The sequence below is a fragment of the Trachypithecus francoisi genome, unplaced genomic scaffold (genome assembly GCF_009764315.1).
Source record: "Trachypithecus francoisi isolate TF-2019V2 unplaced genomic scaffold, Tfra_2.0 Lachesis_group5, whole genome shotgun sequence".
Taxonomy (NCBI): domain Eukaryota; kingdom Metazoa; phylum Chordata; class Mammalia; order Primates; family Cercopithecidae; genus Trachypithecus; species Trachypithecus francoisi.
The window spans coordinates 147,790,684-147,815,972 of record NW_022681470.1 but is presented as its reverse complement, the minus strand read 5'-3'; the positions used below and the strand labels follow the sequence as shown (position 1 = coordinate 147,815,972).

At 55.4% G+C, this 25,289-nt stretch overlaps 1 protein-coding gene across 5 annotated transcripts; it reads right to left on the bottom strand.

The window, feature by feature from the left end:
- Window positions 1-447: 447 nt before the first annotated feature.
- On the bottom strand, window positions 448-25,131 carry MOB3A (MOB kinase activator 3A). 5 transcript variants are annotated; one of them, XM_033195186.1, is made up of 5 exons: window positions 24,991-25,131; window positions 13,106-13,261; window positions 5,844-6,386; window positions 4,214-4,416; window positions 448-753 (listed from the first exon to the last, which is right to left on the bottom strand). In XM_033195186.1, the coding sequence occupies exons 3-5, from the start codon at window positions 6,262-6,264 to the stop codon at window positions 724-726; spliced, it is 654 nt and encodes a 217-aa protein (XP_033051077.1). In that variant the 5' UTR covers window positions 6,265-6,386; window positions 13,106-13,261; window positions 24,991-25,131; the 3' UTR covers window positions 448-723. The 5 variants fall into 5 exon arrangements, with proteins under 5 accessions (XP_033051077.1, XP_033051076.1, XP_033051079.1 ...); XM_033195185.1 differs by having other exon boundaries at window positions 24,904-25,043; XM_033195188.1 differs by lacking the exon at window positions 24,991-25,131 and adding an exon at window positions 23,944-24,483.
- Between the last annotated feature and the right edge of the window lie 158 nt (window positions 25,132-25,289).

Here is a 25,289-nt window from a genome sequence, read left to right as displayed (position 1 = left end):
AGGCCGAGGTGGGAGGATCACTTGAGGCCAGGAGTTCTGCGAGACCCCTGTCTCTAGTTTGTAAAAAAAAAAAAAATCTGTAGGAAAATGGAAGAGATTGGGGAGGGAGGAAAGAGGATGCCCGGGTCCAGGTCATGCCTCTGTGTGAAGGGACACCAGCGGCTGCCGGTGGGGAGCGCAGAGTAAAGGCCTGCGGCAGGAGATGTCCGCCCTCAGGGGCTCGGAGCCTCCCCAACAGGAGACATGTAGGAGGCTGAGCACGCTGGGTGCCCTTGAGAGATAGGCCCAGGCAGGGCTGTGGCCACAGCAGCCCCAGGGGGTCCCCAGTGAGGTGGAGGCAGGATCAGGTGGGGACGAGGGCTGGGGCAGAAGTTCCAGGAGCCGGGGAGCCACCCAGGGCGGGGAGTGACCCTGGAAGCCGTCCAGCTCCTGGACAGTGGAAGTGGTTTAAAAAACACAGTGGGCTTTTCCGGTTGCTAGTAACACACAGAATGACAGAGTTCATGTTCGGTCCCAGAAGGGAGACTGAGGCTCGAGACGGTGAGGAAGGCGTCTGCCATCCAGGGCTGGAGCTCCTGAGGACCAGCACCTGCTCAGCGGCCTGGCCCCTGGGCTCCCTGAGAGCTCAGGCTGGAGAGAAGCGTGATGACGGTTCCAGAGCATCTTCCTTCAAGTCTCTGAGGCCCCAGAGGCAGTTCAGGCACCGGGCGGCCCGCGGGGCTCTTAGTGGCACATACGGGCGGTCATTTCTTTCTGTTAAGAGCAAGCAGGACATCAGCTCCCACCAGCCACTCCCAAAAGGGGTGATGCAAACAGCAGACACACCGAGACGCACAGGCAGAGGGACGGCAGCTGGGGGCTTCCCTGAACCCCCAAACAACAAAAACCACACAGGCAATCGCACGCCTGGGACCAGGGGCAGCAGGCTACCCCATGAGGCCAGAGTCAATATTTTCAGATCTGTGGGCCAGACCGTCCCTGTCATGACAGCTCAACTCTGTCTTGTACCTCAAAAGCCACTTCAAACAACTGGTAACCTCATGAGTCTACCTCGCTGCCAATAAAACTTTATTTACAGCCAGGCATGGTGGCTCATGCCTGTAATGCTAGCAGTTTGGGAGGCAGAGGCAGGCAGATCACCTGAGGTCAGGAGTTTGAGACCAGCCTGGATGACACGGTGAAACCCCATCTCTACTAAAAATACAGAAATTAGCCACGCATGGTGGCGGGCGCCTGTAATCGGCTGAGGGAGGAGAATCGCTTGAACCTGGGAGGTGGGGGTTGCCATGAGCCAAGATAGCGCCACTGCATTCCAGCCTGGGTGACAGTGCGAGACTCTGTCTCAAAAGAGAAAAAAACAACTTTGGGAGGCCGAGGTGGGCAGGTCACAAGGTCAGGAGATCGAGACCATCCTGGCTAACATGGTGAAACCCCATCCCTACTAAAAAACAAAAAAATTAGCCAAACGTGGTGGTGGTCACCTGTAGCCCCAGCTACTCAGGAGGCTGAGGGAGGAGAATCACTTGAAACCTGTGAGGTGGAGGTTGCAGTCGTTGAGATCGCACCACTGCCTTCCAGCCTAGGAGACAGAGCGAGACCCTGTCTCAAAAACAAAACAAAACAAAACCCTACAAACTTTATTTACAAAAACAGGAAGCTAGCCAGGGGACTGCAGTTTGCTGACCCCTGTCTTATACAGACTGGGACACTGGAAGGAAAGTTCTAGAATACAGAAAAAAAGAAAAATAAAAAAGAAAAGAAAAACAAAGAAAAAAGAGAAGATCCCACCTTTAGACCCACCGAGTATGCAACTATTAATTTTAAATTTAGCAACATGCTTACCGGTAGCAAAGCCTGAAATGGGATACACAAAAATGAGGAAGTTATGTGAAGATGTTTTTAATCTTTTTTTTTTTTTCGAAATGGAGTTTCATGCTGTCATTCAGGCTGGAGTGCTGTGTGCAATCTTGGCTCACTGCAACCTTCACCTCCTGGGTTCAAATGATTCTCCTGCCTCAGCCTCCTGAGTAGCTGGGATCACAAGTGCCCACCACCAAGCCTGGCTAATTTTTTTTTTTTTTTTCCTGAGACAGAGTCTTGCTCTGTCACCCAGACTGGAGTGCAATGGCATGATCTCGGCTCACTGCAACCTCCAGCTCCTGGGTTCAAGCGATTTTCCTGCCTCAGCCTTCTGAGTAGCTGGGATTACAGGTGCCCGCCACCACCCCAGCTAATTTTTTGTATTTTTAGTAGAGACGGGGTTTCACCACATTGGCCAGGCTGGTCTCGAACTCTGGACCTCATGATCTACTCGCCTTGGCATTCCAAAGTGCTGGGATTACAGGCGTGAGCCACTGTGCCCGGCCTTAATCTTTTCTTTTTTTCTTTTCTTTTTTTTGAGACAGGTTACTGGCTGTCACCTAGGCTGGAGTACAGTGGCACAATCTTGGCTAACTGCAGCCTCGACCTCCCAGGCTCAAGTGATTCTCCTGTCTCAGCCCCCTGAGTAGCTGGGACCACAGGCACACACTACTGTGCCTGGCTAATTTTTTAATTTTTGTAGAGAAGATGTCTCCCTATGTTGCCCAGGCTGTTTTCAAACTTCTGAGCTCGAGTGATCCTCCCTCTTTGGCCTCCCAAAGTGCTGGGATTACAGGTGGGAGCCACCTCGTCTGTCCATTTTTAACCATTTTTTAAAGTTGTAAGAGAGTGATGGCTCCCACCTGTCATCTTAACCCTTTGGGAGGCCAAGGCGGGAGGACTGCTTGCATCCATGAGTTTGAGAACAACATCCTGGGCATCATAGTGAGACCCCATCTTGAAACACAATAAAAAATTAGCCGGGCGTGGTGGCCGTGGTCCCAGCCACTGGGAGGCTGGTGGGTTCCCGCTCTCACATCAGGGCCACCACATCCACACAGCGCTCGACCACCTGGGGAACAGAGCAGCCCCTGGGCAGGCTCCAGGGCCAGGCCCTGAATCACGGGCACCCACTCCACTGCTGGTCCCATCACCGAGTCACAAATGTGGGCCCCAATTTCAAGAAGCCACACTGGCTTCAGGGACGTGGACCCCACACTGAGGAATCTGGTCCCTGGGTTAGTCTCTGGATAAAACCTGGTAGCGTGGAAAGCAGACAGGCAAGGGTGGGTGCAGAGGTACCCGGCTGGCTGCAGAAGTCAGGTGGAGTCTAGGCCAGGTGCGCTGGCTCCCGTCTGTCATTCCAGCACTTTGGGAGGCCAAGGCAGGCAGATCACCTGAGTTCAGGAGTTCGAGACCAGCTTGGCCAAAATGGTGAAACCGGTTTCTACTAAAAATACAAAAATTAGCTTGGCGTGGTGGCACGTGCCTATAATCCCAGCTACTCAGGAAGCTGAGGAGGAGACTTGCTGGAACCCGGGAGGTGGGGGTTGCAGTGAGCCAAGATCGCACCACTGCACTCCAGGCTGGGTGACAGAGGGAGACTCCAGCTCCAAAACAAAAAAAAAAAAAAAAAAAGGCCAGGCACGGTGGCTCCCGTCTGTAACCCCAGCACTTTGAGAGACCGAGGCAGGTGGATCCATCAAGACAATCCTGGCTAACACGGTGAAACCCCGTCTCTCCTAAAAACACAAAAAATTAGCTGGGCATGGTGGCGGGTGCCTGTAATCCCAGCTACTTGGGAGGCTGAGGCAGGAGAATCACTTGAACCCGGGAGGCGAAGGTTGCAGTGAGCCGAGATCGCACCACTGCACTCCAGCCTGGGCGACAGTGAGACTAGGTCTCAAAACAAACAAAAACACACAAAGTTAGGGTGGAGTCTGCGCCAGCTCCTATCCCTTTCATAAGGGACACTGAGCTGCGCTCTGGCACACCTGAGCTCAGGCCTGTGAAGGCGGAGCAAGCAGGCGGGGAGGCGGGGCCGGCGCGGAGGAAACTGCACCTACTGCCCGGATTTGTTCCATGGGAAAACGCAGGATCCCTCCCGGCTACTGCCGCCTGGATTTGCTCCGGGGGAGAACGCGGGATCCCTCCCGGCTACCTCACCACCTGTCCCATCAGCAGGGTACCCCGGGACCCAACTCTAGGGCCCGGGGCTGTGACCCAGGGAAAGCCGGGGCCGCCAGCTGCTGGGCCGACGGCGGGCAGTCAGGGTCCTGGCCCCGGAAGGATGCCTCTGCCACGGGCCGCTAGTCCCATCGTAACCCCAAGCCTCAGCCCCAAGCCCGCGCACCAGTGGCTCCAGCTCCTTGGTGTCGATGAGGCCGAACTCCTTGACGAAATAGTAGAAGTGCTTGTAGCAGGTGTTCACGTGGGCCTCGGAGCCCATCTGCGCGATGCGGTCAAAGTGGTGGATGTAGACGTGCACGAACACGCGGAACAGCCGCGACAGGATCTTCCGCACCGTCTGCAAGAAGTTCTTGGGGAACGGCGTGCCTGCAGGGAGAGAGGTGGGACGGGTCCACGAACTCAATCAAGTCCATGTCCAGAACCCTTTGCTCCTGGATGTGACAAGGGGCTTCCAGACAGAAATTGCCGGCAGGCCGGGGGCTGGTGGCTCACGCCTGTAATCCCAGCACTTTGGGAGGCCAAGGCAGGCAGATCACTTGAGGTCAGGAGTTCGAGACCAGCCCGGCCAACATGGAGAAACCCCATCTTTACTGAAAAATAAAAAAAATTAGCCGGGTGTGGTGGCTCACACCTGTAATCCCAGCTACTCAGGAGGCTGAGGCAGGAGAATCGCTTGAACCTGGGGGGTAGAGGTTGAAGTGAACTGAGATGGTGCCACTGCACTCTAGTCTGGGTAACAGAGTGAGACACTGTCTCAAAAAAAAAAAAAAAAAAGATCCGCTGTACTCTGGAGGGAGGTGCCCCAATGATCACCCACAAACCCACGTTTACAGGGTGCCCCTGAGAGCCACACAGTGGATTACACATCGAGCTGGGCAGGAGGTCCCACCAAAGGGTGATGATCCTGGTGGGCCCAGGGGCTCCATGGCAGTGATTCTGAAACCACTGAGAACACTGGGCCCAGCGCTGGCAGGGGTACTTGTCTCCTCTGCGAAGGACTCCAGGCCTGATGCTGATCCCGCCCTTCTCTGCTTTGGGGTGAGGGAGACAGGAGTCACCAGGAGCGATTCGGGATGAAGCGAGGCTACTAAGCGCAGCCCGACTTAGGAGAAGACTCAGAAATGGAGTCTCTCTTTTTTTTTTTTTTTTTTTTTGAGACGGAGTCTTGCTCTGTTGCCTGGGATGGAGTGCAGTGGCCGGATCTCAGCTCACTGCAAGCTCCGCCTCCCGGGTTCAGGCCATTCTCCTGCCTCAGCCTCCCGAGTAGCTGGGACTACAGGCGCCTGCCACCTCGCCCGGCTAGTTTTTTGTATTTTTTAGTAGAGACGGGGTTTCACTGTGTTAGCCAGGATGGTCTCGATCTCCTGACCTCGTGATCCGCCCGTCTCGGCCTCCCAAAGTGCTGGGATTACAGGCTTGAGCCACCGCACCCGGCTTTTTTTTTTTTTTTTTTTTGAGACAGGGTCTTGCTCTGTCGCCCAGGCTGGAGTGCAGTGGCACGATCATAGTTTACTGCAGCCTCAACCTCCTAGCCTCAAGCGATCCTCCCACCTTAGCCTCCCGACTAGCTGCAACCACAGGTGTGCACCACCATGCTTGGCTAATTTTTAAAATTTTTCCTAGAGATGGGATTTTGCTATGTTGCCCAGGCTGAGCTCAAACTCCTGGGCTCAAGTGATCCCTGGGCTCGGCCTCCCAAAGCGCTGGCATTACGGGTGTGAGCCACTGTGCTTGGCCTCCCCGACTTTTCCGGAAGGCTCTGTATCCCCAGCCCCTGCTCACCACTGACTCACCGACGTTGGTGGGGAAGAGGTCCTCGTTGTTGATTTGCGCCTCGATCCAGTCCATCAGCAGGTCCATGTACCTGGGCGCGGAGAGTGCCGTGGGCTTCCGGAACTTATGCTCGTCCTGCCAGCGGTACTCGTACTTGGGGCCCCCCGACATGACGGGGCAGGACTGCTCCGTGCAGCCGTCGCTGATGGTGCCGTAGATGAGGTTGACGCGGTTAAAGAAGTCCACCACGTGAACGGCCACCCAGTCGTTCAGGTCCTCGCCCGGGGGCAGCTGCACGGCTAGCCGCAGGTCCAGCCCGGCGTTCAGCGACGCCTGCGCCTTCTTGTGCAGCTCGAAGCGCTGGGTGCCCGGCTCGAACTTGCGCTTGGGGCGGAATGTCTTGTCCTTGTTGAAGACTTGCTTCAGGAAGGGGTTGGACATCTTGGTGACGCCTGCTCTCCTGGAACGCTTCTGCAGAGGGGTCCTGGGCCAGCTGGCTGGGGGTGCTGACCAACCCGAGAGGCCACAAAACACTCACCAAGCTCCACAGCTCTCCTGTGGATCTGAAATACACAGGGGAATCATGACCTGCTGGAGGTGACAGAATTTCCACGACTCTCCCGTGGATCTGAAATACACAGGGGAATCATGACCTGCTGGAGGTGACAGAATTTCCCGGAAACTCATGCTGACGGCACAAGCGGCAGGATTTGTTTTTTTTGTTTGTTTTATTTTCTGAGACAGGGTCTCACTCTGTTCCCCCGGCTGGAGTGCAGTGGTACCATCATGGCTCACTGCAACCTCTGCCTCCCAGGCCCAAGCGATCCTCCCACCTTAGCCTCCTGACTAGCTGAGACTACAGACACACACCACCACAGCTGGGTAATTTTCTTTTAGTAGAAACGGGGTTTCTCTATGTTGCCCAGGATGGTCTCCAACTCCTGGGCTCACGTGATCCTCCCATCTCTGCCTCCCAAAGTGCTGGGCTTACAGGCCTGAGCCACTGCACCCAGCCCCTAGTGGCAGGGTTCAAAACATCCCCTGGACTTCTGACTTTAAGGAGTTTCACCCAAAGGGGGCCACCTCCTCAGTGGACAGAACTGCACATGGCGAGGCCTGACTGGCTCACAGCAGAAGGTTCAGAGAGCCGGACCCCAAGAGCCCGCAGGGGCCACATCTTCCCCGGTGCTGCTACCTGGCTGGGGCCTGGACTTGCTGCTACCTGGCACTCTGGGGCTCGAGTGTGGGGGCAGGCTAAGATGCCGGTTATAGGGGACTACGCAGGCCGGACTGTGGCCTCCACAAAGAAGCCACGCCCCAATGCCCGCAGCCTGTGCATGGCAGCCTAGGTGGAAAAAGGTCTTGAGGGATGTCATCTTGGATTACTTGGGTGGCCCTACAGTCAGAGACAAATGTCCTTATGAGTGAGGCGGATACGGGGGAGACAGCTATGTGAGAACAGAGGCAGAGATGGGGGTGATGCTTCCACAAGCGAAGGGCCCAGGATGCTGGCCACTGCCAGGAGCAGAGAGAAGCCTGGCAGATGCCCCTCGGTCTCAGAGGGACCCAGCCCTGCCCACACCTTCGTCGCGGACATGCGGCCCAGAGCTGACGAATCTCTGTCATGGCAGCGTTGTCCGCTGTGCCCAAGTCACTGGTCACTGGGTCAGGGACCCCTGCGATTGGTGTGATCCCTCTTCGCTTGATTTCATCTGCAAAGACCCCCTTCCATGTTGGATCACATGGCGAGATGCTGGGTGATTCCAGGGGCAGCTGTCCACCTCAAGGCACCATATAAATGAGGAAACTTCCAGGCGCCAGCCCAAGTCTCACGCACACCTGAGCGGTGACTTGTAAGACACCTGGGGGTTGCTCTGGCGTGGGGCCCCAGCATCCGCCGACTCCCCTGAGAATCCTCAGGGGAGAGAGACAGAGTCCATCCTGCACAGGGCGGAGGGACGACCTGGATCACACACCGCGCATGTGCCAGGTTCACACTCAGCACACAGGGCCTGTCACTGCCAACACCGTTGTCACTACCAGGACGCCAGCACCATGGCAGGCCCAGAGTGGATGCAGACCCCACCCTGCTCTGCTGGGTGCACCTCCTGGACTGGCAGACTTGACTGTGACACTTGGGGCAAGGCCCATGCAGGGCACTGGGCAAGGCAGGGGTCCTCACCACAGCATGAAGAGGACCCAGCAGAAAGGGGAGTCAGAAAGGGGAGAGGGAGTAAGGCCCATGCATGCCCAGGCCCACTGGGCTCCATGCAACGCTCCCAAGAAATAAACACACATTCATCATGTTCTGGTACATCCCAACCCCATCTCATTTTTTTTTTTTTTTTTTTTTTTTTTTTTTTTTGAGACGGAGTGTTGTTCTGTCGCCCTGGCTGGAGTGCAGTGGTCAGATCTCAGCTCACTGCAAGCTGCGCCTCCCGGGTTTACGCCATTCTCCTGCCTCAGCCTCCCGAGTAGCTGGGACTACAGGCGCCTGCCACCTCGCCCGGCTAGTTTTTTGTATTTTTTAGTAGAGACGGGGTTTCACCGTGTTAGCCAGGATGGTCTCGATCTCCTGACCTCGTGATCCGCCCGTCTCGGCCTCCCAAAGTGCTGGGATTACAGGCGTGAGCCACCGCGCCCGGCCCCTCGTTTTTTTTTGGGGGGCAGAGTCTTGCTCTGTCACCCAGGCTGGAGTGCAGTGGCATGGTCTCGGCTCACTGCAGCCTCTGCCTCCTGGGTTGAAGCAATTCTCCTGCCTCAGCCTCCCAAGTAGCTGGGATTACTGGCACTTGCCAGCACGCCCGGCTAATTTTTGTGTTTTTAGTAGAGATGGGGTTTCACCGTGCTGGTCAGGCTGGTCTCAAACTCCTGACCTCATCAGATCCACCACCTTGGCCTCCACAGTGCTGGGATGACAGGCGTGCGCCACCGCGCCTGGCTGTGCTGCTGTTAACTTGTGATCAAGTCCTGTCTTGTGTCTCATTCCTCACGATACATGACTGGGAGAGTGTCCTGGGACTGCCATCACAAATCACCACAAATTTCGGGCTGAAAACAACACCCGTCTATCATGGGGAAGCTCCCAGCTGTTGGGAATGGATCCTGTAGGGCTAAATGTAAGGTGTGGACAGGCCAAGCACAGTGGCTCACGCCTGTAAGGACTTTGAGAGGGTGAGGTGGGTAGATGGCTTGCGTCCAGGAGTTTGAGGTCAGCCTGAGCAACATGGCGAGACCTCGTCTCTACAAAATAATTTTTTTTTTTTTTTTTTTTTTTTTTTTTTTGAGACGGAGTCTTGCTCTGTCGCCCGGGCTGGAGTGCAGTGGCGGATCTCAGCTCACTGCAAGCTCCGCCTCCTGGGTTTACGCCATTCTCCTGCCTCAGCCTCCCAAGTAGCTGGGACTACAGGTGCCCGCCACCTCGCCCGGCTAGTTTTTTGTATTTTTTAGTAGAGACGGGGTTTCACCGTGTTAGCCAGGATGGACTCGATCTCCTGACCTCGTGATCCGCCTGTCTCGGCCTCCCAAAGTGCTGGGATTACAGGCTTGAGCCACTGCCCCCGGCCTACAAAATAATTTTATTTTATTTTTAATTTTTATTTATTTATTTTTTGAGACGGAGTCTCACTCTGTTGCCCAGGCTGGAGTGCAGTGGCCGGATCTCAGCTCACTGCAAGCTCCGCCTCCTGGGCTCACACCATTCTCCTGCCTCAGCCTCCCGAGTAGCTGGGACTACAGGCGCCTGCCACCTCGCCCGGCTAGTTTTTTGTAGTTTTTAGTAGAGACAGGGTTTCACCATGTTAGCCAGGATGGTCTTGATCTCTTGACCTCGTGATCCGCCTGTCTCGGCCTCCCAAAGTGCTGGGATTACAGGCTTGAGCCACTGCACCCGGCCAAAATAATTTTAAAATTAGCTGGGTGTAGTGGCGCATGCCTAGGAGGTCCTGGGAGGACCGTTTGAGCCTGGGAGTTCGAGGCTGCAGTGAGCCACGTTCATATCACTGCCTGGGCACAGAATAAGACTCTGTCTCAAAAAATAAAAAATAAAAATAAGGAGTGAGCAGAGCTGGATCCTTCCAGAGGCCCCAGGGCTTAGGGTTAGGATACCCCCCAACAGACAACAGAACGGCCCCCACCAGAGAATGATCTGGACCCAAATGCTCACAGGGCCCGGGCGTCGGGGGAAGAGATGCTGCATTGTTTGGAAGAAAAGCAAGTTAGAGGCTGGGTGCGTTGGCTCATGCCTGTAGTCCTAGCACTTTGGGAGGCTGAAGCGGGCGGATCACCTGAGGTTGGGAGTTCGAGACCATCCTGGCCAACACGGTGAAACCCTGTCTCTACTAAAAATACAAATATTACCCAGGCGTGGTGGCGCGTGCCTGTAATCCCAGCTACTCGGGAGGCTGAGGCAGGAGAATCGCTTGAACCCGGGAGGCAGAGGTTGCAGTGAGCTGAGACCATGCCACTGCACTCCAGCCTGGGCGACAGAACAAGACTCTGCCTCAAAACAAAGCAAAACAAAACAAAACACGGTGTCCACTGTGAACACAGTGACAACAGAGTCTGCACCATAAGAAGGTACAGGGTCAATGGTTTGTCACAAGGGAGCACCTGGTAAGGACTGGCTGGGGGCACTGCTCAGGGCAGCTTGGGCACAGGTGGCAAGAGGACACTGGTCCCACACACTCTGCAGTGACCAGAAAGGCCTGAACTTCCCCAGTGCCAACCTGGGGCCCTTAGCCACCATCATGACTTCCTGCCACCAGGGTTAACACCCAACTAGGAACTTACACTTTTCATTTTCCTGGGACAAAAACCCCATCTCCACTTCACAGATGCGAAAACCAGGGCCCAGAAAACCAGGCCTCTACCCGCTGGCTCTGTGGACATCGGGGTTGGATCGTTTTCTGAGGTGGGGCCGTCCTGGGCACTGCAGGGGGCTGAGCAGCGTCCCTGGCCTCCACCCACTCCCTGCCAGGAGCACCCTCAGTTGCGACAACCACAGATGTCCCCAGACATCATCCAATGTCCCTTGGGGTTAAGATTAGATCGCTCTGGTGAGATCGTGGCTCAAGATTATGACTGACTCTACAGCAGTGTCTCACGCCACACGGCTAGTGGGTGAACTGCCCGGGGCTCAAACCCTGGCCTCTGTGTGTGAAGCCACCGCTGTTTCTGCCCCACAACTCCCTGAATTCAGCAACTCTCGGGGATGCGGGCAGCCGTCTGATCACAAACCTAGTGACACACGCTTCCCGGGCCAGTGCTGCTCCACCATGGGGCCCCTCCATTGCCCAGCAGAGCCACGTGGATGCTCCAAGTCCAGGGGCTGCTGACCCGTCCTGGTTTTGCTGGGGGGGGCACAACCCCAGGGTGAGCACACAGGTACCACCCTGCTTGCTTCTCTTCTATTTTTAGAGAGGTTCTTGCTCTGCTGCCCAGGTTGGAGCGCAGTGGCAGGATCATGGCTCACACTTCAGCCTCAACCTCCTAGCTCAAGGGATCCTCCTGCCTTAGCCTCCTGAATAGCTGGGACCACGGGCACTCACTGCCATAATATTTTATAATGTTTTCACCACCAGGTAATTTTTTTTTTTTTTTTTTTTTTTTGTAGAGACAGGATCTCACTATGTTGCTAGGCTGGTCTTGGGAACTCCTGGAGTCAAGCGATCCTTCCACCTTAGCTTCTCAAGGTGCCAGGATCACTGGTGTGAGCCACTGTGCCTGGCCACCCCTGCCCACTTCCCAAGGAAGGAGCGATCCCACAGCCGAGTCTCAGACCCTCCCTGGGAAGCACCTGATTCAAAGAGGCCACCTCTGTGCTTCCGGTATCCCCCTGGGGCTGGGGAGCCCAGGACGCATCCATGCTGGGGCTGAGCAGGTGGGAGCCATTGGTGGGGACCTGAGGCCCTTCCCCATTGATGGCTCAGCATCCCAGAGGCCAGCACCTGCCCCAGCAATGAGCTCTGCAAACCACACGTGCCCTCAGGCCACACCACCTGCAGCACAAGATCAATAAATCCCCTCCGGAGAAGGGAAAATGGTGGCCACCTCCAGGCCACGGCCCACCTGGCGCTGAGCGAGATGCTCCTCCACACCGGGGACCAGTCACCTCCGTCCCCACACGCCTGCCTAGATGGGGTGAGTGCAGGCCTCACTTGACCAGAGAGGAAACCACGCAGGCGAGCACATAACATCCACCCAGTCAGGCCCACTTGCCTCCCTCCTCCCCATTTCCACTTCACGTCTGGGCCAACTCACAGCCGACTTTCCAACACCAACAGAAATCACAGCACAGAGCAAAACCCAACCCGCCATCCCGGTGCTGCCCTTTGTGGATTTCAGGGTCTTCCGTGCCAATTTGGGGGCATAGCTTCCAACCATGCCACCTGGTTGGGCAGGCGGGGCCTTCCAGCAGTGGTATGGCAGCCCGGGGCTGACTGCGGCCACAGGAGGAGACCCTTACCTGGGCTGAGCCTTAGGGAGAACGTGGCTGTTCCCACAGGCCCCCGCTTGTGTTTTTAAAACTTTGTGTAGGCTGGGCGCGGTGGCTCAAGCCTGTAATCCCAGCACTTTGGGAGGCCGAGACGGGCGGATCACGAGGTCAGGAGATCGAGACCATCCTGGCTAACATGGTGAAACCCTGTCTCTACTAAAAAAAATACAAAAAACTAGCCGGGCGAGGTGGCGGGCGCCTGTAGTCCCAGCTACTCGGGAGGCTGAGGCAGGAAAATGGTGTAAACCCGGGAGGTAGAGCTTGCAGTGAGCTGAGAACCAGCCACTGCACTCCAGCCTGGGCGACAGAGTGAGACTCCGTCTCAAAAAAAAAAAAAAAACTTTGTGTACAGATAGGGTCTCACTACACTGCCCAGGCTGGTCTCGAACTCCTGGTCTAAAGTGAGTTCTGCCTCAGCTTCCCAAAGCCTCTCCTCCTACTGCCTTGGCTTCCCAAAGTGCTGGGATTACAGGCGTGAGCCACTATACCCAGACTAATTTTCTTTTTTTTTAAAGTAGAGACAGGGGTTTCGCCATGTTGCCCAGGCTGCTCTCAAATTCCTGGCCTCAAGAAATCCTCCCGCCTCAGCCTCCCGAAGTGCTGGGATTACAGACATGAGCCACTGTGCCCGGCCTAAGCAAACTGTTTTCTATCAGGAACAAACACAGGCTCCTTGGCGAAGGGGTGATCGGCCACAGAAAGGGGTTTTTTTCCGAAGAAAGGCCAGGACGGCCTCAGGACCCTGCCTCCCGCCCTCGTTGTCCCCTGAGGCTGGGGGCTGGTTACCGTGTCTGAGGCTCCCTCCGCTCTGCTCTTCTCAGATTTCTCCAGGGACAGTGTGGGGAAGACAAGGCAGGAATCAGCTCTCAGAATTCCACACCAAGGCCTTCTCGGCTCCCCTGGTCTTCCCACGGACGAGACACAAGTGATCCTTGGAAACTTCTAGAGAAATGAAAGGTGAGATGACAAATTCCCCTGCTGCAACGCTTTTTTTTTTTTCAAAAAAAAAAAAAACACAGTTTCTCTAAGCAACCAACTGGTATGACCCCTCCCTCGCCAAGGTGCAGCAGCTCACAGACCAGTCACCCACTTCCTTCCGGAGGTTTCCACATCCTGTCACTGCCTCGGGGACCGCTGCCCCAGAGCACAGGAGGCGCCTGAGAGACAAGCCCTGAGCGGAGACGTCAGTTCCCTGTGTTCTAGGTCAGTGCACAACACTGGCTCCCGGCCTGGCAGCCCTGATACTTGGCTGGAAGATGCTCCCAGTCCAGAATCTGTCCTGCTAAAAAAGGCAGCGTCGGCAGGGCGCGGTGGCTCACGCCTGTAATCCCAGCACTTTGGGAGGCTGAGGAGGGCGGATCACGAGGTCAGGAGATAGAAACTATCCTGGCTAATGCAGTGAAACCCCTTCTCTACTAAAAATACAAAAAATTAGTCAGGCGTGGTAGCGGGCACCCGTAGTCCCAGCTACTTGGGAGGCTGAGGCAGGAGAATGGCCTAAACCCGGGAGGCGGAGTTCGCAGTGAGCTGAGATCGTGCCACTGCACTCCAGCCTGGGCGACACAGCGAGACTCTGCCTCAAAAAAAAAAAAAAAAAGCAGCGTCCCAGAGCCACCTTCCAAAATTTGAGTACTTATTTGTTTTTTATTTTTACTGTTATTTTTTTGAGACTGAGTCCCTGACTTCTCTTGTGGGAAAGCAGGCAGGCAGGAAGCAAGGCCTGTCCAGGCCACTCCGGGCCAGGTGTTATCAAGGGGTTAGCATACTGTCCGAATTCTCCTGACAATCTTTTCTTCTGTTTTTAGATTGACATTCGACTCACATACCACACATTTTAACCTTTTCAGTTACAGTTCAGGAGTACAGTTACGTGACTCCTGGCATGTTTGAGTTGCCCAACCACTACCTTTATCTAATTCCAGAACACTTCCATCACCCCTAAAAGAAATCCTGTCCAGGTGCAATGGCTCATGCCTGTAATTGCAGCACTTTGGGAGGCCAAGGCAGGAGGACTGCTTGAGGCCAGGAGCTCAAGACCAGCCTGGGCAACATAATGAGACCCCGTCACTGCAAAAAATATTTAGATATTAGGCAAGCATGGTGGATGTGCCTGTATAGTCCCAGCTACTAGGGAGGCTGAGGTGGGAGGATCGCCTGAGCCCAGGAGGTCGAGGCTGCAGTGAGCCATGATTGTGCCACTGCACTGCAGCCTGGGGGACACAGTGAGACCCTGTCTCAAAACAAAGCGAAGATCATGTCACCTAGGGGACAGTTACAGTGATGAGACGTCACGGACACCTGTGGTGCCTGCTTCAGAGGACCCAGCCCAAGGTTTCAAAAAACAAGAGCCCAAGCGTCAGAAAGAGGAAGCCACACGGAGGAACGCCCCAAGCTCCCGTCCAAACCCAGGCCACACTCCTTCCACGGAACTTTTACTGCCGAGGCCACAGGGTCTGGGCTTTACTGGGCACCACTGACGTGGCACCGCCTTCTTGGCCTCCTGGATGGCTTCAGTCTGAACGGGGAGGCAGGAGCCATGCTCTGAGCCTGCCCAGTGGGAGCCAGGGGCCCATCCCAGTCTCGCCTCCTCATGGCCACTGTGAAGAGCTCTCAGCCACACTCAGCCGCGGCGGAGGTCTCACCTGGGGGGCGATTCTGCACCCCGGGGGATACTGGGTGATGTTTGGGGGCATTTGTGGCTGTCATAACTGGGGGATGCTCCTGGCACAGAGTGGGTGGTGGCCAGGGATGCTGCCCAGTGCCCTGCAGTGCCCAGGACACCCCACCCCAGAGAACAATCCGCCTTAAATGTCCACAGTGCCGAGGGGGAAAAAGCTTGTCCTGCGAGTGCAGAGCCAGGGACCTAACTGTTTGTGTTTGCTTTATTTATTTATTTTTTGAGACAAAGTCTTGCTCTGTCACCCAGGCTGGAGTGCAGTGGCACAATCATAGCCCACTCTAGCCTCAACCTCCGGGGCTCAAGCAATCCTCCCACCTCAGTCTCCTGAGTAGCCGGGACTACTGCTGTGCACCTGGCTAATTTTTGTATTTTTTTTTTCTTTTTTGAGATGGAGTCTCGCTCTGTTGCGTAGGCTGGAGTGCAGTGGCGCGATCTTGGCTCACTGCAACCTCTGCCTCCTGGGTTCAAGGATTCTTCTGCCTCAGCCTCCTGAGTAAGCTGGGACTACAGGCGCGCACTACCACACGCAGCTAATTTTTTTTGGTATTTTTAGTAGAGACGGGGTTTCACCGTATTGGCCAGGCTGGTCTCGAACTCCTGACTTCGTGATCTGCCCACCTTGGCCTCCCAAAGTGCTGGGATTACAGGCGCGAGCCACCACACCCGGCAATTTCTGTATTTTTTGTAGAGACGGGGGTCTTACTATGTTGTGCAGGCTGTTCTTAAACTCCTGACCTCAAGCGGTGCTCCCACCTTGGCCTCCCAAAGTGCTGGGATTATAGATGTGAGCCACTGAGCCTGGCTGTCTCCCTCTTTAATGAATAATTTTTACAAATTGCCAACCGCATCACTAGTTAGTACACAGTGACTGTGGGTTGTCAGAGGTGCAAACATGTATCTGACCACCCGTGTTTCTCCCGCCTTCTGGGGAGCACTTCCCTACGCACTCATAAACCAACCCTGCAGGGGTTCATGCCGCAGCCCTGAGAGGCTGGCAGGGCGGGTAGAAAGTGGACGTTCTCATTCCTGCTAAGTGATCATGGACCTTTGCTGTCATTAGTAAACAGGCCTGGCATCTGCCGGGGCCCTGGAGGACCTACTCTTGTGAAACTCATCATTCCCTGGCTGGCGGGAGGGGCTCATCCATGCTGCACGTGCAGAAGCTGAGGCCAGCTGCCTCGCCTGAGGGTGTGAGGTGAAAGGTACGAGTCTGGGCTTGAACTCAGATCCTTCAATTCTGAATCTGGTGTGTCTGCCATTAGGGCAGCGTCTCTGCACTGTGGATGTCAGCGTGGGTCACTCTCTGGGGAGGGGCCATCCTGGGCACTGCAGGGTGCTGAGCAGCGTCCTGGTCTCCACCCACTCCATGCCAGGGGCACCCCCAGTCATGAGAAAAACACAAATGTCCCAGACTTGGCCCAGTGTCCCTTGGGGGCAGAATCACCCTCCATTGACACCCCTTGGGTTAGGGGATTCCACGGACCCCCGAGAGACTCTGTGGCCCATGATCCTCTACTCTGCTGAGGTCCTAGGAGGCTACACACATTGAAATCCACACCCTGGGCCGGGCGCGGTGGCTCAAGCCTGTAATCCCAGCACTTTGGGAGGCCGAGACGGGCGGATCACGAGGTCAGATCGAGACCATCCTGGCTAATACAGTGAAACCCCGTCTCTACTAAAAAAATACAAAAAACTAGCCGGGCGTGGTGGCGGGCGCCTGTAGTCCCAGCTACTCGGGAGGCTGAGGCAGGAGAATGGCGGGAACTCGGGAGGCGGAGCTTGCAGTGAGCTGAGATCCGGCCACTGCACTCCAGCCTGGGCGACAGAGCGAGACTCCGTCTCAAAAAAAAAAAAAAAAAAAAAAAAAAAAAGAAATCCACACCCTGAATGATGAGGGGGAGAGGAGGAGAATCCCAGGAGCTGGGGTCCCCTGGTTTATACTGTCTGCCATATTGGGAGTTTATTTTGCTGTCTGGTGTGAGGAGGGAGCAGACTTGATTTTCTTTTTCCAAATAACTAATGCAGTCCCCCACCTGGCATTCAGGGCTGGATCCTTCTCTGGGGTGAGTTTGTCCTGGGCACTGCAGGTGCTGAGCAATGTTCCTGGCCTCCATCCACTGCATGCCGGGGGCACCCCCTCCTCTAGTTGTGACAAACACAAACGCCCCCCACCCCACCATGTCCAAGTTCCCTGGGGGCAAAACTGCCCTGGGGCAAGACCTCAGTTAGATTGGCAGCTTCCTCTCTGATGTCATCTACAAGGGACTCCACTTGGGGATTCTGAGGGGATTCTGGGGCCCCCGACACCCGACCCATCTTAGCCCAGCCAAGCCCGCATCCTCAGAGATCCTCAGCTGCTGAGCGCTTCTGAAACCAGCATCTGCAGCCCGGCAGAGCTGGCCTGGTGACTCAGGCTGTCTTGATTCTCCATGGCACTTCAGGTGTGACTCCCCCCACAGGTGTCCCAGCTCAGCCCATCCCTTTGTCCCCTGCGGGAACTGTCCATGCTTTGAGTGGTTCCCACCCCCGACCATTTCCTTTTTTCTCCCATTTGCCTCATGGCCCAGAGGGTGTTGGGGGGCGGAGTCAGGGCCAGACCACCCTGCCCCCTGCCCCCACAGGCTGAAAACAGTGACGATTCTGCCCCTCAACGCTGGGTGATGTCTGGGGACATCTGTAATTGTCAGGTTTTGGGGGAGCTCCTGGCATGGAGTGGGTGGAGGCCAGGGACACTGCTCAGCACCCTGCAGTGCCCAGGACACTCCACCCCGGAGAATGACTCAGTACCCGGGGGAGACCCTGGCCCCAGCCCCACACAGGAAGTCAATAACAACTTCCTCCTTTCCTGTGGGACCTATGGTCAATGAAATATGACATTAAACCTAGCAGTGATAAAAATATGGTCATTATTTTAACACACTTTTTTTTTTTTTTTTTTTTTTTTTTTTTTTTTTGAGGCGGAGTCTCGCTCTGTCGCCCGGACTGGAGTGCAGTGGCCAGATCTCAGCTCACTGCAAGCTCCGCCTCCTGGGTTTCCGCCATTCTCCTGCCTCAGCCTCCCAAGTAGCTGGGACTACAGGCGCCCGCCACCTCGCCCGGCTAGTTTTTGTATTTTTAGTAGAGACGGGGTTTCACCATATTAGCCAGGATGGTCTCGATCTCCTGACCTCGTGATCCGCCCGTCTCGGCCTCCCAAAGTGCTGGGATTACAGGCTTGAGCCACCGCGCCCGGCCTTTAACACACTTTTAAAACTAATAAGCTAAATATAAGCTCTGCATTAAAACCAGAAGACCTAAGAGAAAAAACCCAGGACTTGTGGGGAAGAAAAGGGAGAGAAACCTATGTGAAATTGACTCCTGTAGTAAGTAACCCTACAACCAAGACGCCAGACCGGGCGCGGTGGCACAGGCCTGTCATCCCAGCACTTTGGGAGGCCGAGGTGGGCGGATCACCAGAGGTCAGGAGTTCAAGACCAGCCTGGCTAACACGGTGAAACCCCCGTCTCTACTAAAAATACCAAAAATTAGCCAGGCGTGGTGGTAGGTGCCTGCAGTCCCAGCTACTCGGGAGGCTGAGGCAGGAGAATGGTGTGAATCCGGGAGGCGGAGCTTGCAGTGAGCCGAGATCGCGCCACTGCACTCCCTGCACTCCAGCCTGGGCGACAGAGCGAGATTCCGCATCAAAAAAAAAAAAAAAAAGATTCCAGCACCAGCTGCAGGCCAGATCAGGGAACACACACTTCCTGCAGAATCATTCTCAAGCCCATCTGGCTAGAAAGAAAAGCCTTTAACTCGAGCCAAAGCTTCTCAATCCAGAGGAGTCTGCTCTTCGTGTAATCCAGGACAGCGCAGCCACACAGTTTTAAGAAGAATGAGACACAGGCCCTGACGCAGAAGGACACCCAATATCCGATAAGTGCGAAAAATAAGTTGCGAAACAGCATGGATAGCCAGATCTTTTTTTTGGAGATGGAGTCTCGTTCTGTTGTCCAGGCTGGAGTGCAGTGGCGCCACCTCGGCCCACTGCAAGCTCTGCCTCCCCGGCTCAAGCAATTCTCCTGCCTCAGCCTCCCAAACAGCTGGGATTACAGGAGTGCGCCACCATGACCGGCTAATTTTTGTTATTTTTGGTAGGAGACGGGGTTTTACCATGTTGGCCAGGCTGGTCTCAAACTCCTGACCTCAAGTAATCCGCCCACCTTGGCCTCCCAAAATGCTGGGATTACAGGCGTGAGCTACTGCACCCAGCCTCTAAGACCTTTTTTGTTAAAGAAGGAATAGGCCGGGCGTGGTGGCTCAAGCCTGTAATCCCAGCACTTTGGGAGGCCGAGACGGGCGGATCACGAGGTCAGGAGATCGAGACCATCCTGGCTAATACGGTGAAACCCCGTCTCTACTAAAAAAATACAAAAAACTAGCCGGGCGAGGTGGTGGGCGCCTGTAGTCCCAGCTACTCCGGAGGCTGAGGCAGGAGAATGGCGGGAACCCGGGAGGCGGAGCCTGCAGTGAGCTGAGATCCGGCCACTGCACTCCAGCCTGGCGACAGAGCGAGACTCCGTCTCAAAAAAAAAAAAAAAAAAAAGAAGGAATAAAAGTCCAGGTGCGGTGGCTCATGTCTGTAATCCCAGCACTTTGGGAGGCCGAGGCGGGCGGATCAGAGGTCAGGAGATCAAGACCATCCTGGCTAACATGGTGAAACCCCATCTCTACTAAAAATCCCAAAAAAATTAGCCGGGCATGGTGGTGGGCGCCTGTAGTCCCAGCTACTCAGGGAGGCTGAGGCAGGAGAATAGCGTGAACCTGGGAGGCGGAGCTTGCAGTGAGCTGAGATCCGGCCACTGCACTCCAGCCTGGACGACAGAGTGAGACTCTGTTTAAAAAAAAAAAAAAAAAAAAGGAGTAATAGGCCAGGCACAGTGACTCACACCTGTAATCCCAGCACTTTGGGAGGCCAAGGCAGGTGGATCACAAGGTCAGGAGTTCGAGACTAGCCTGGCCAAGATGGTGAAACCGTGTCTCTACTAAAAATACGAAAATTAGCCAGGAGTGGTGGCGGGCGCCTGTAGTCCCAGTTATTCGGGAGGTTGAGGCAGGAGAATCACTTGAACCTGGGAGGCAGAGGTTGCAATGAGCTGAGATTGTGCTATTGCACTCCAGCCTGGGTGATAAGAGCAAAACTCTGTCCTAAAAAAGAAAGAATGGCCGGGCAGGTGGCTCACGCCTGTAATCCCAGCACTTTGGGAGACTGAGGCGGGTGGATCATGAGGTCAGGAGATTGAGACCATCCTGGCTAACACGGTGAAACCTCGTCTGTACTAAAAATACAAAAAGTTAGCCGGGCATGGTGGCGGGCACCTGTAGTCCCAGCTACTTGGGAGGCTGAGGCAGGAGAATGGCTCGAACCCGGGAGGCGGAGCTTGCAGTGAGCTGAGACAGCGCTACTGCACTCCAGCCTGGGCGACAGAGCGAGACTCCGTCTCAAAAAAAAAAGAAGAAAGAAGAATAAATTGGTACAACCATAAAAAAAAAGGAACTATTGTGTTTGGAAGGAAGGTTTTTTTGTTTGTTTGTTTTTTGTTTTTTTCTGCTGTCTGTTTGAGACAAGGTCTCGCTCTGTCACCCGGGCTGGAGTGCAGTGGTGCGATCACCGCTCTCTGCAGCCTCAACCTCCTGGGCTCAAACACTCCTCCCACCTCAGCCTCTCAAGTAGCTGGGACCACAGGCGCATGCCATCATGCACAGCTAATTTTTATATTTTTGGTAGAGATGTGGTGTTACTATGTTGCCCAGGCTGGTCTCAAACTTCTGGATTCAAGCTATCCTTCTGCCTTGGCCTCCCAGAGTGCTGGGATCACAGGCATGAGACACAGTGCACGATCCTCTGTAAATCTTTGTGGTACACTGACACACTTTTCCCAGTCTGGGTATATAAGGAAAAACAGTCATTTTGGTATACTCAAAAGGAAAAGGGGGCGGGGCACGTGGCTCACGCCTGTAATCCTAGCACTTTGGGAGGCCGAGGCAGGCAGAGTGCCTGAGCTGGGCAACGTGGTGAAATCCAGTCTCTAATAAAACACCAAAAAATTAGTTGGGTGTGGTGGCGCACGCCTGTAATCCCAGCTGCTCGGGAGGCTGAGGCATGAGAATCTCTTGAGCTCAGGAGGCGGAGTTTGCAGTGAGCCGAGGTTGTGCCACTGCACTCCAGCCTGGGCAAGAGACTCCATTTCAAAAAAAAAAAGGAAAAAGGAGGAGGCCAGGCGCGGTCCCCAGAAGGTATCGTGTCAAAGTCTGAAAGAAAACCCAAGTTCAGCCTTTTTTTGTGTGCAGCCAGGCACACGCTGGACCACAGCCACCCACTGTGTGTTCCAGCGACTTCTCTGGGACTCCGAAAGGCAGAAGTGAAGGCCTCCTCCCAAAATCCCGTTCCTGAAGTCGGATTTGCCTTTTCTGCTTAAGCCATTTGACCTTCTAAATACCAGGAAAACAGAAACAGAGCTCATTGGCTGGGGAAGGTCTAAAACTCCCCACCTCAAAACCCCAAGCTCTTAGTCAGCTGTGTGGGGAATTTTTCTGAAACCTCCACTATCAGGTCCCTAAGGTGGGAGAATACTTCCTTGGAAGGGAATTTTTTTTTTCAAGATGTTGCCTCACTCTGTTGCCCAGGCTGGGGTGCAGTGGCATGATCTTGGCTCACTGCAAGCTCCGCCTCCTGGGTTCAAGCGATTTTCTGGCCTCAGCCTCCTGAGTATCTGGGACTACAGGCACGCGCCAGCACGCCCGGATAATTTTTGTATTTTTAGTAGAGATGGGGTTTTGCCATGTTGGCCAGGCTGGTCTTGAATGCCTGACCTCAGGTGATCCGCTCTCCTCGGCCTCCCACAGTGCTGGGATTGCAGGGATAAGCCACCCGCAGCTGGTCAGCACATCCCAGTTCGGACCAGCTACACTGCAAGGCCTCCACAGCCACAGGTGGTCAGCTCAGCTCCAGAGTTAAAAGAGAAAAGTCAAGCTGTTGAAACAGGGGGAGCTGGGAAGGGTGCAGTGGGGCGGGTGTTGCTTGAGGTGGGTGCCTGAGTCGTTCCTGGGGAAAGGGAAACACATCCCGGGGATCCGGAGGACAGGGACGTGGCATGCTGGGAGTTCACTTTCTTAGTCCTCACTCTGTAATCGGTAGATCTTCTCAGTGAGTTCTAATAAGCAGGTCCCTGACAACTGCGGTTAAGAACCTAGTTTCTGGAAGTTCTCAGGGCTGCAACTCTGCAACTCTGACAGCCCAGGGGCTCATCCAGCCCTCCTTCCTTTCCCTCTGTAAGTTTTTTTTTTTTTTGAGACAGAGTCTTGCTCTGTCGACCAGGCTGGAGTGCTGTGGCGCCATCTCGGCTCACTGCAAGCTCCACCTCCCGGGTTCATGCCATTCTCCTGCCTCAGCCTCCCTAGTAGCTGGGACCACAGGCATCCACCGCCACGCTTAGCTAATTTTTTTGTATTTTTAGTAGAGACGGAGTTTCACTGTGTTAGCCACGATGGTCTCAATCTCCTGACCTCGTGATCTGCCCGCCCTGGCCTCCCAAAGTGCTGGGATTACAGGCTTGAGTCACCGCGCCGGGCCTTTTTTTTTTTTTTTTTGACAGAGTCTACAGAGTCTTGCTCTGTTGCCCAGGCTGGAGTGCAGTGGTACAATCTCGGCTCACTGCAAGCTCTGCCTCCCCGGTTCACGCCATTCTCCTGCCTCAGCCTCCTGAGTAGCTGGGACTACAGGCACCCGCCACCATGCCCAGCTAATTTTTTGTATTTTTAGTAGAGACAGGGTTTCACCGTGTTAGCCAGGATAGTCTTGATCTCCTGACCTTGTGATCCGCCCACCTTGGCCTCTCAAAGTGCTGGGATCCCAAAGTGCTGCTTCACAGTCATGAGCCACTGTGCCTGGCCATGCCCAGCTAATTTTTGTACTTTTAGTAGAGACGCAGTTTCGCCATATTGGCCAGGCTGGTCTTGAACTCCTGACCTCAGGTGATCCGCCTGCTTTGGCCTCCCAAAGTGCTGGGATCGCAGGCATGAAACCACCGCGCCTGGCCACCCTCTTGCACTTCTGAAACAACCAGCAAACCAAACAACCAAACAAATAAATATCCAGCTTTCCCTACACAAAAGCAACACCAGGCTTGGAAAGCAAGTGAACCCAGGAGAACAGAAAAGGAAGGTGGGTTTTGTCTCACGGGTCAAAACCCGTATTATCGCACACACGCAGGGAAATGAATGACTCGCTCCTCAAGGCATCACTGTGGGGTCTGACGGCTCCAGCCTTCAGCAGTCCCCAGCTCTGCGTCCCAACGCCTCTTCCGTGAAAGGGAAGCCCCTGTGACTGCATGATGCACAAGAAGGAAGGCAGTCGTGACCACGACTTAGAGGCCGGCCAGGGAACTCCCTCCTGCCTGTGCAGGAGGCAACTCCCAAAGCAGAAAGCACAGATGGGACGTGAAACATGCAAAACACACATCTCAACATTTATCCAACCATCTGCTTTGAATATGGGAAATTTACTGCATGTCAATTAAACCCGTATAAACTGTTAAGGAGAAAATGAAGAAAAAAGTTAAGTGTAAAAAAGCAGTGTGGGCCGGGTGCGGTGGCTCACGCCTGTCATCCCAGCACTTTGGGAGGCCGAGGTGGGCGGATCACCTGAGGTCAGGAGTTCAAGATCAGCCTGGCCAACATGGCGAAACCGTCTCTACTAAAAATACAAAATTAACTGGGTGTGGTGGCAGGTGCCTGTAATCCCAGCTACTCGGGAGGCTGAGGCAGGAGGCTCACTTGCACCCAGCGGGGAAGAGTTTGCAGTGAGCAGAGATCGCGCCACTGCTCTCCAGCCTGGGCGACAGAGTGAGACTCCAGACTTCGTCTCAAAAACAAAAAAAGCAGTGTGTACAAAGACTGGAAATCTTACCCCAGGATGAGCTGCGGCTTGGAGCACTGATTTTCCGCTCTGTGATTGGCTTTTCCAATCTCCCCACACCTCTCAGTGACTGCTAATAAAATGCACCCTCGCTTACACTTTCTAGCCCCTCTTCGCTGCAGGAAGGAGCAGCTTGTCCTTGGTGGGCGCCTCTTTCGGGGGTGGGGGGCCCCTGCCAGCGATTTGGGGACCCCGAGCAAGAAGGGCCTATTCGAAAGGGCCCGAATGCCGCGTGGGCTTAGGGGTCCTGAAGCCCTGCAGAATTTTAACACACACCGGGAGGTGCGGGGTCCTGCGGTAGGACAGTGGGCAGGGCCAGGAGTTCGCCCCCGCAGCTCGACCCCGCACCCTGTATCCCCCTCCTGGGAAATCGGCCTCCCTGCCTGGGTTCGCCCTTCCTGAGGGATTCCGCTTTCCCGTCGCCAGAGTTCCCCCTTCCTGAAGGCTCGGCCTCCTCGCCGCCTAAGTTCACCCCTCCTGAAGGATCCGGCTTCCCTGCCGTCTGAGTTCGCCTTTCCTTTTTTTTTTTTGCCCCCCGCCCCCCACCTCTTGTTGCCCAGGCTGGAGTGCAGTGGTGCGATCTCGGCTCACTGCAACCTCTGCCTCCCAGGTTCAAGTGATCCTCCTGTCTCAGCCTCCCAAGTAGCTGGGATTACAGGCGCCCGCCACCTCGCCCCGCTAATTTGTATTTTTGGTAGAGACGGGTTTCACCGTGTTGGCCAGACTGGTCTCGAACTCCTGATCTCAGGTGATCCGCCCGCCTCGGCCTCCCAAAGTGCTGGGACTACAGGCGTGAGCCACCGCGCCCGGCCTCGCCCTTCCTGAAGGCTCGGCCTCCCCGCCGCCTAAGTTCGCCTCTCCTGAGGGATCCAGCTTCCCCGCCGCCAGGGTTCGCCCTTCCTCAGGGCTCGGTCTCTTCGCCGCCTAAGTTCGCCCCTCCCGGGCACCCACCTGGTCGCCTCTGCCGCCCGCCTTCGCGCCTCCTGGGCACCTACTTGGCCGCCTCTGCCGCCAGCCTTCGCCCCTCCCGGTACCCACCTGGCCGCCTCAGCCGCCGCCCCGCCTCGCAGCCGCCGCGGAAGGACACGGTCGCGGAGGACGCCTCACACGCACGCCCGACCGCACCCGCGGGCCGGACCTACTTTCCTTAAAGGGCCCGGGGCTCCGCGCAGAAGCGGCGTGTAGGGGTCCCCCGGACTCGGTCCCGCGGGCTATAAGGGGACTGGGCGGCGAAGGCGCACGGAGCCAAGTTCCGGGCAGCAGCCCTGGGACGCCCTGACACAGCCAGGCCGAGGCGGGCCGGGCAGGGCGGAGGTCTCCGTTGCCTAGCAACCGGG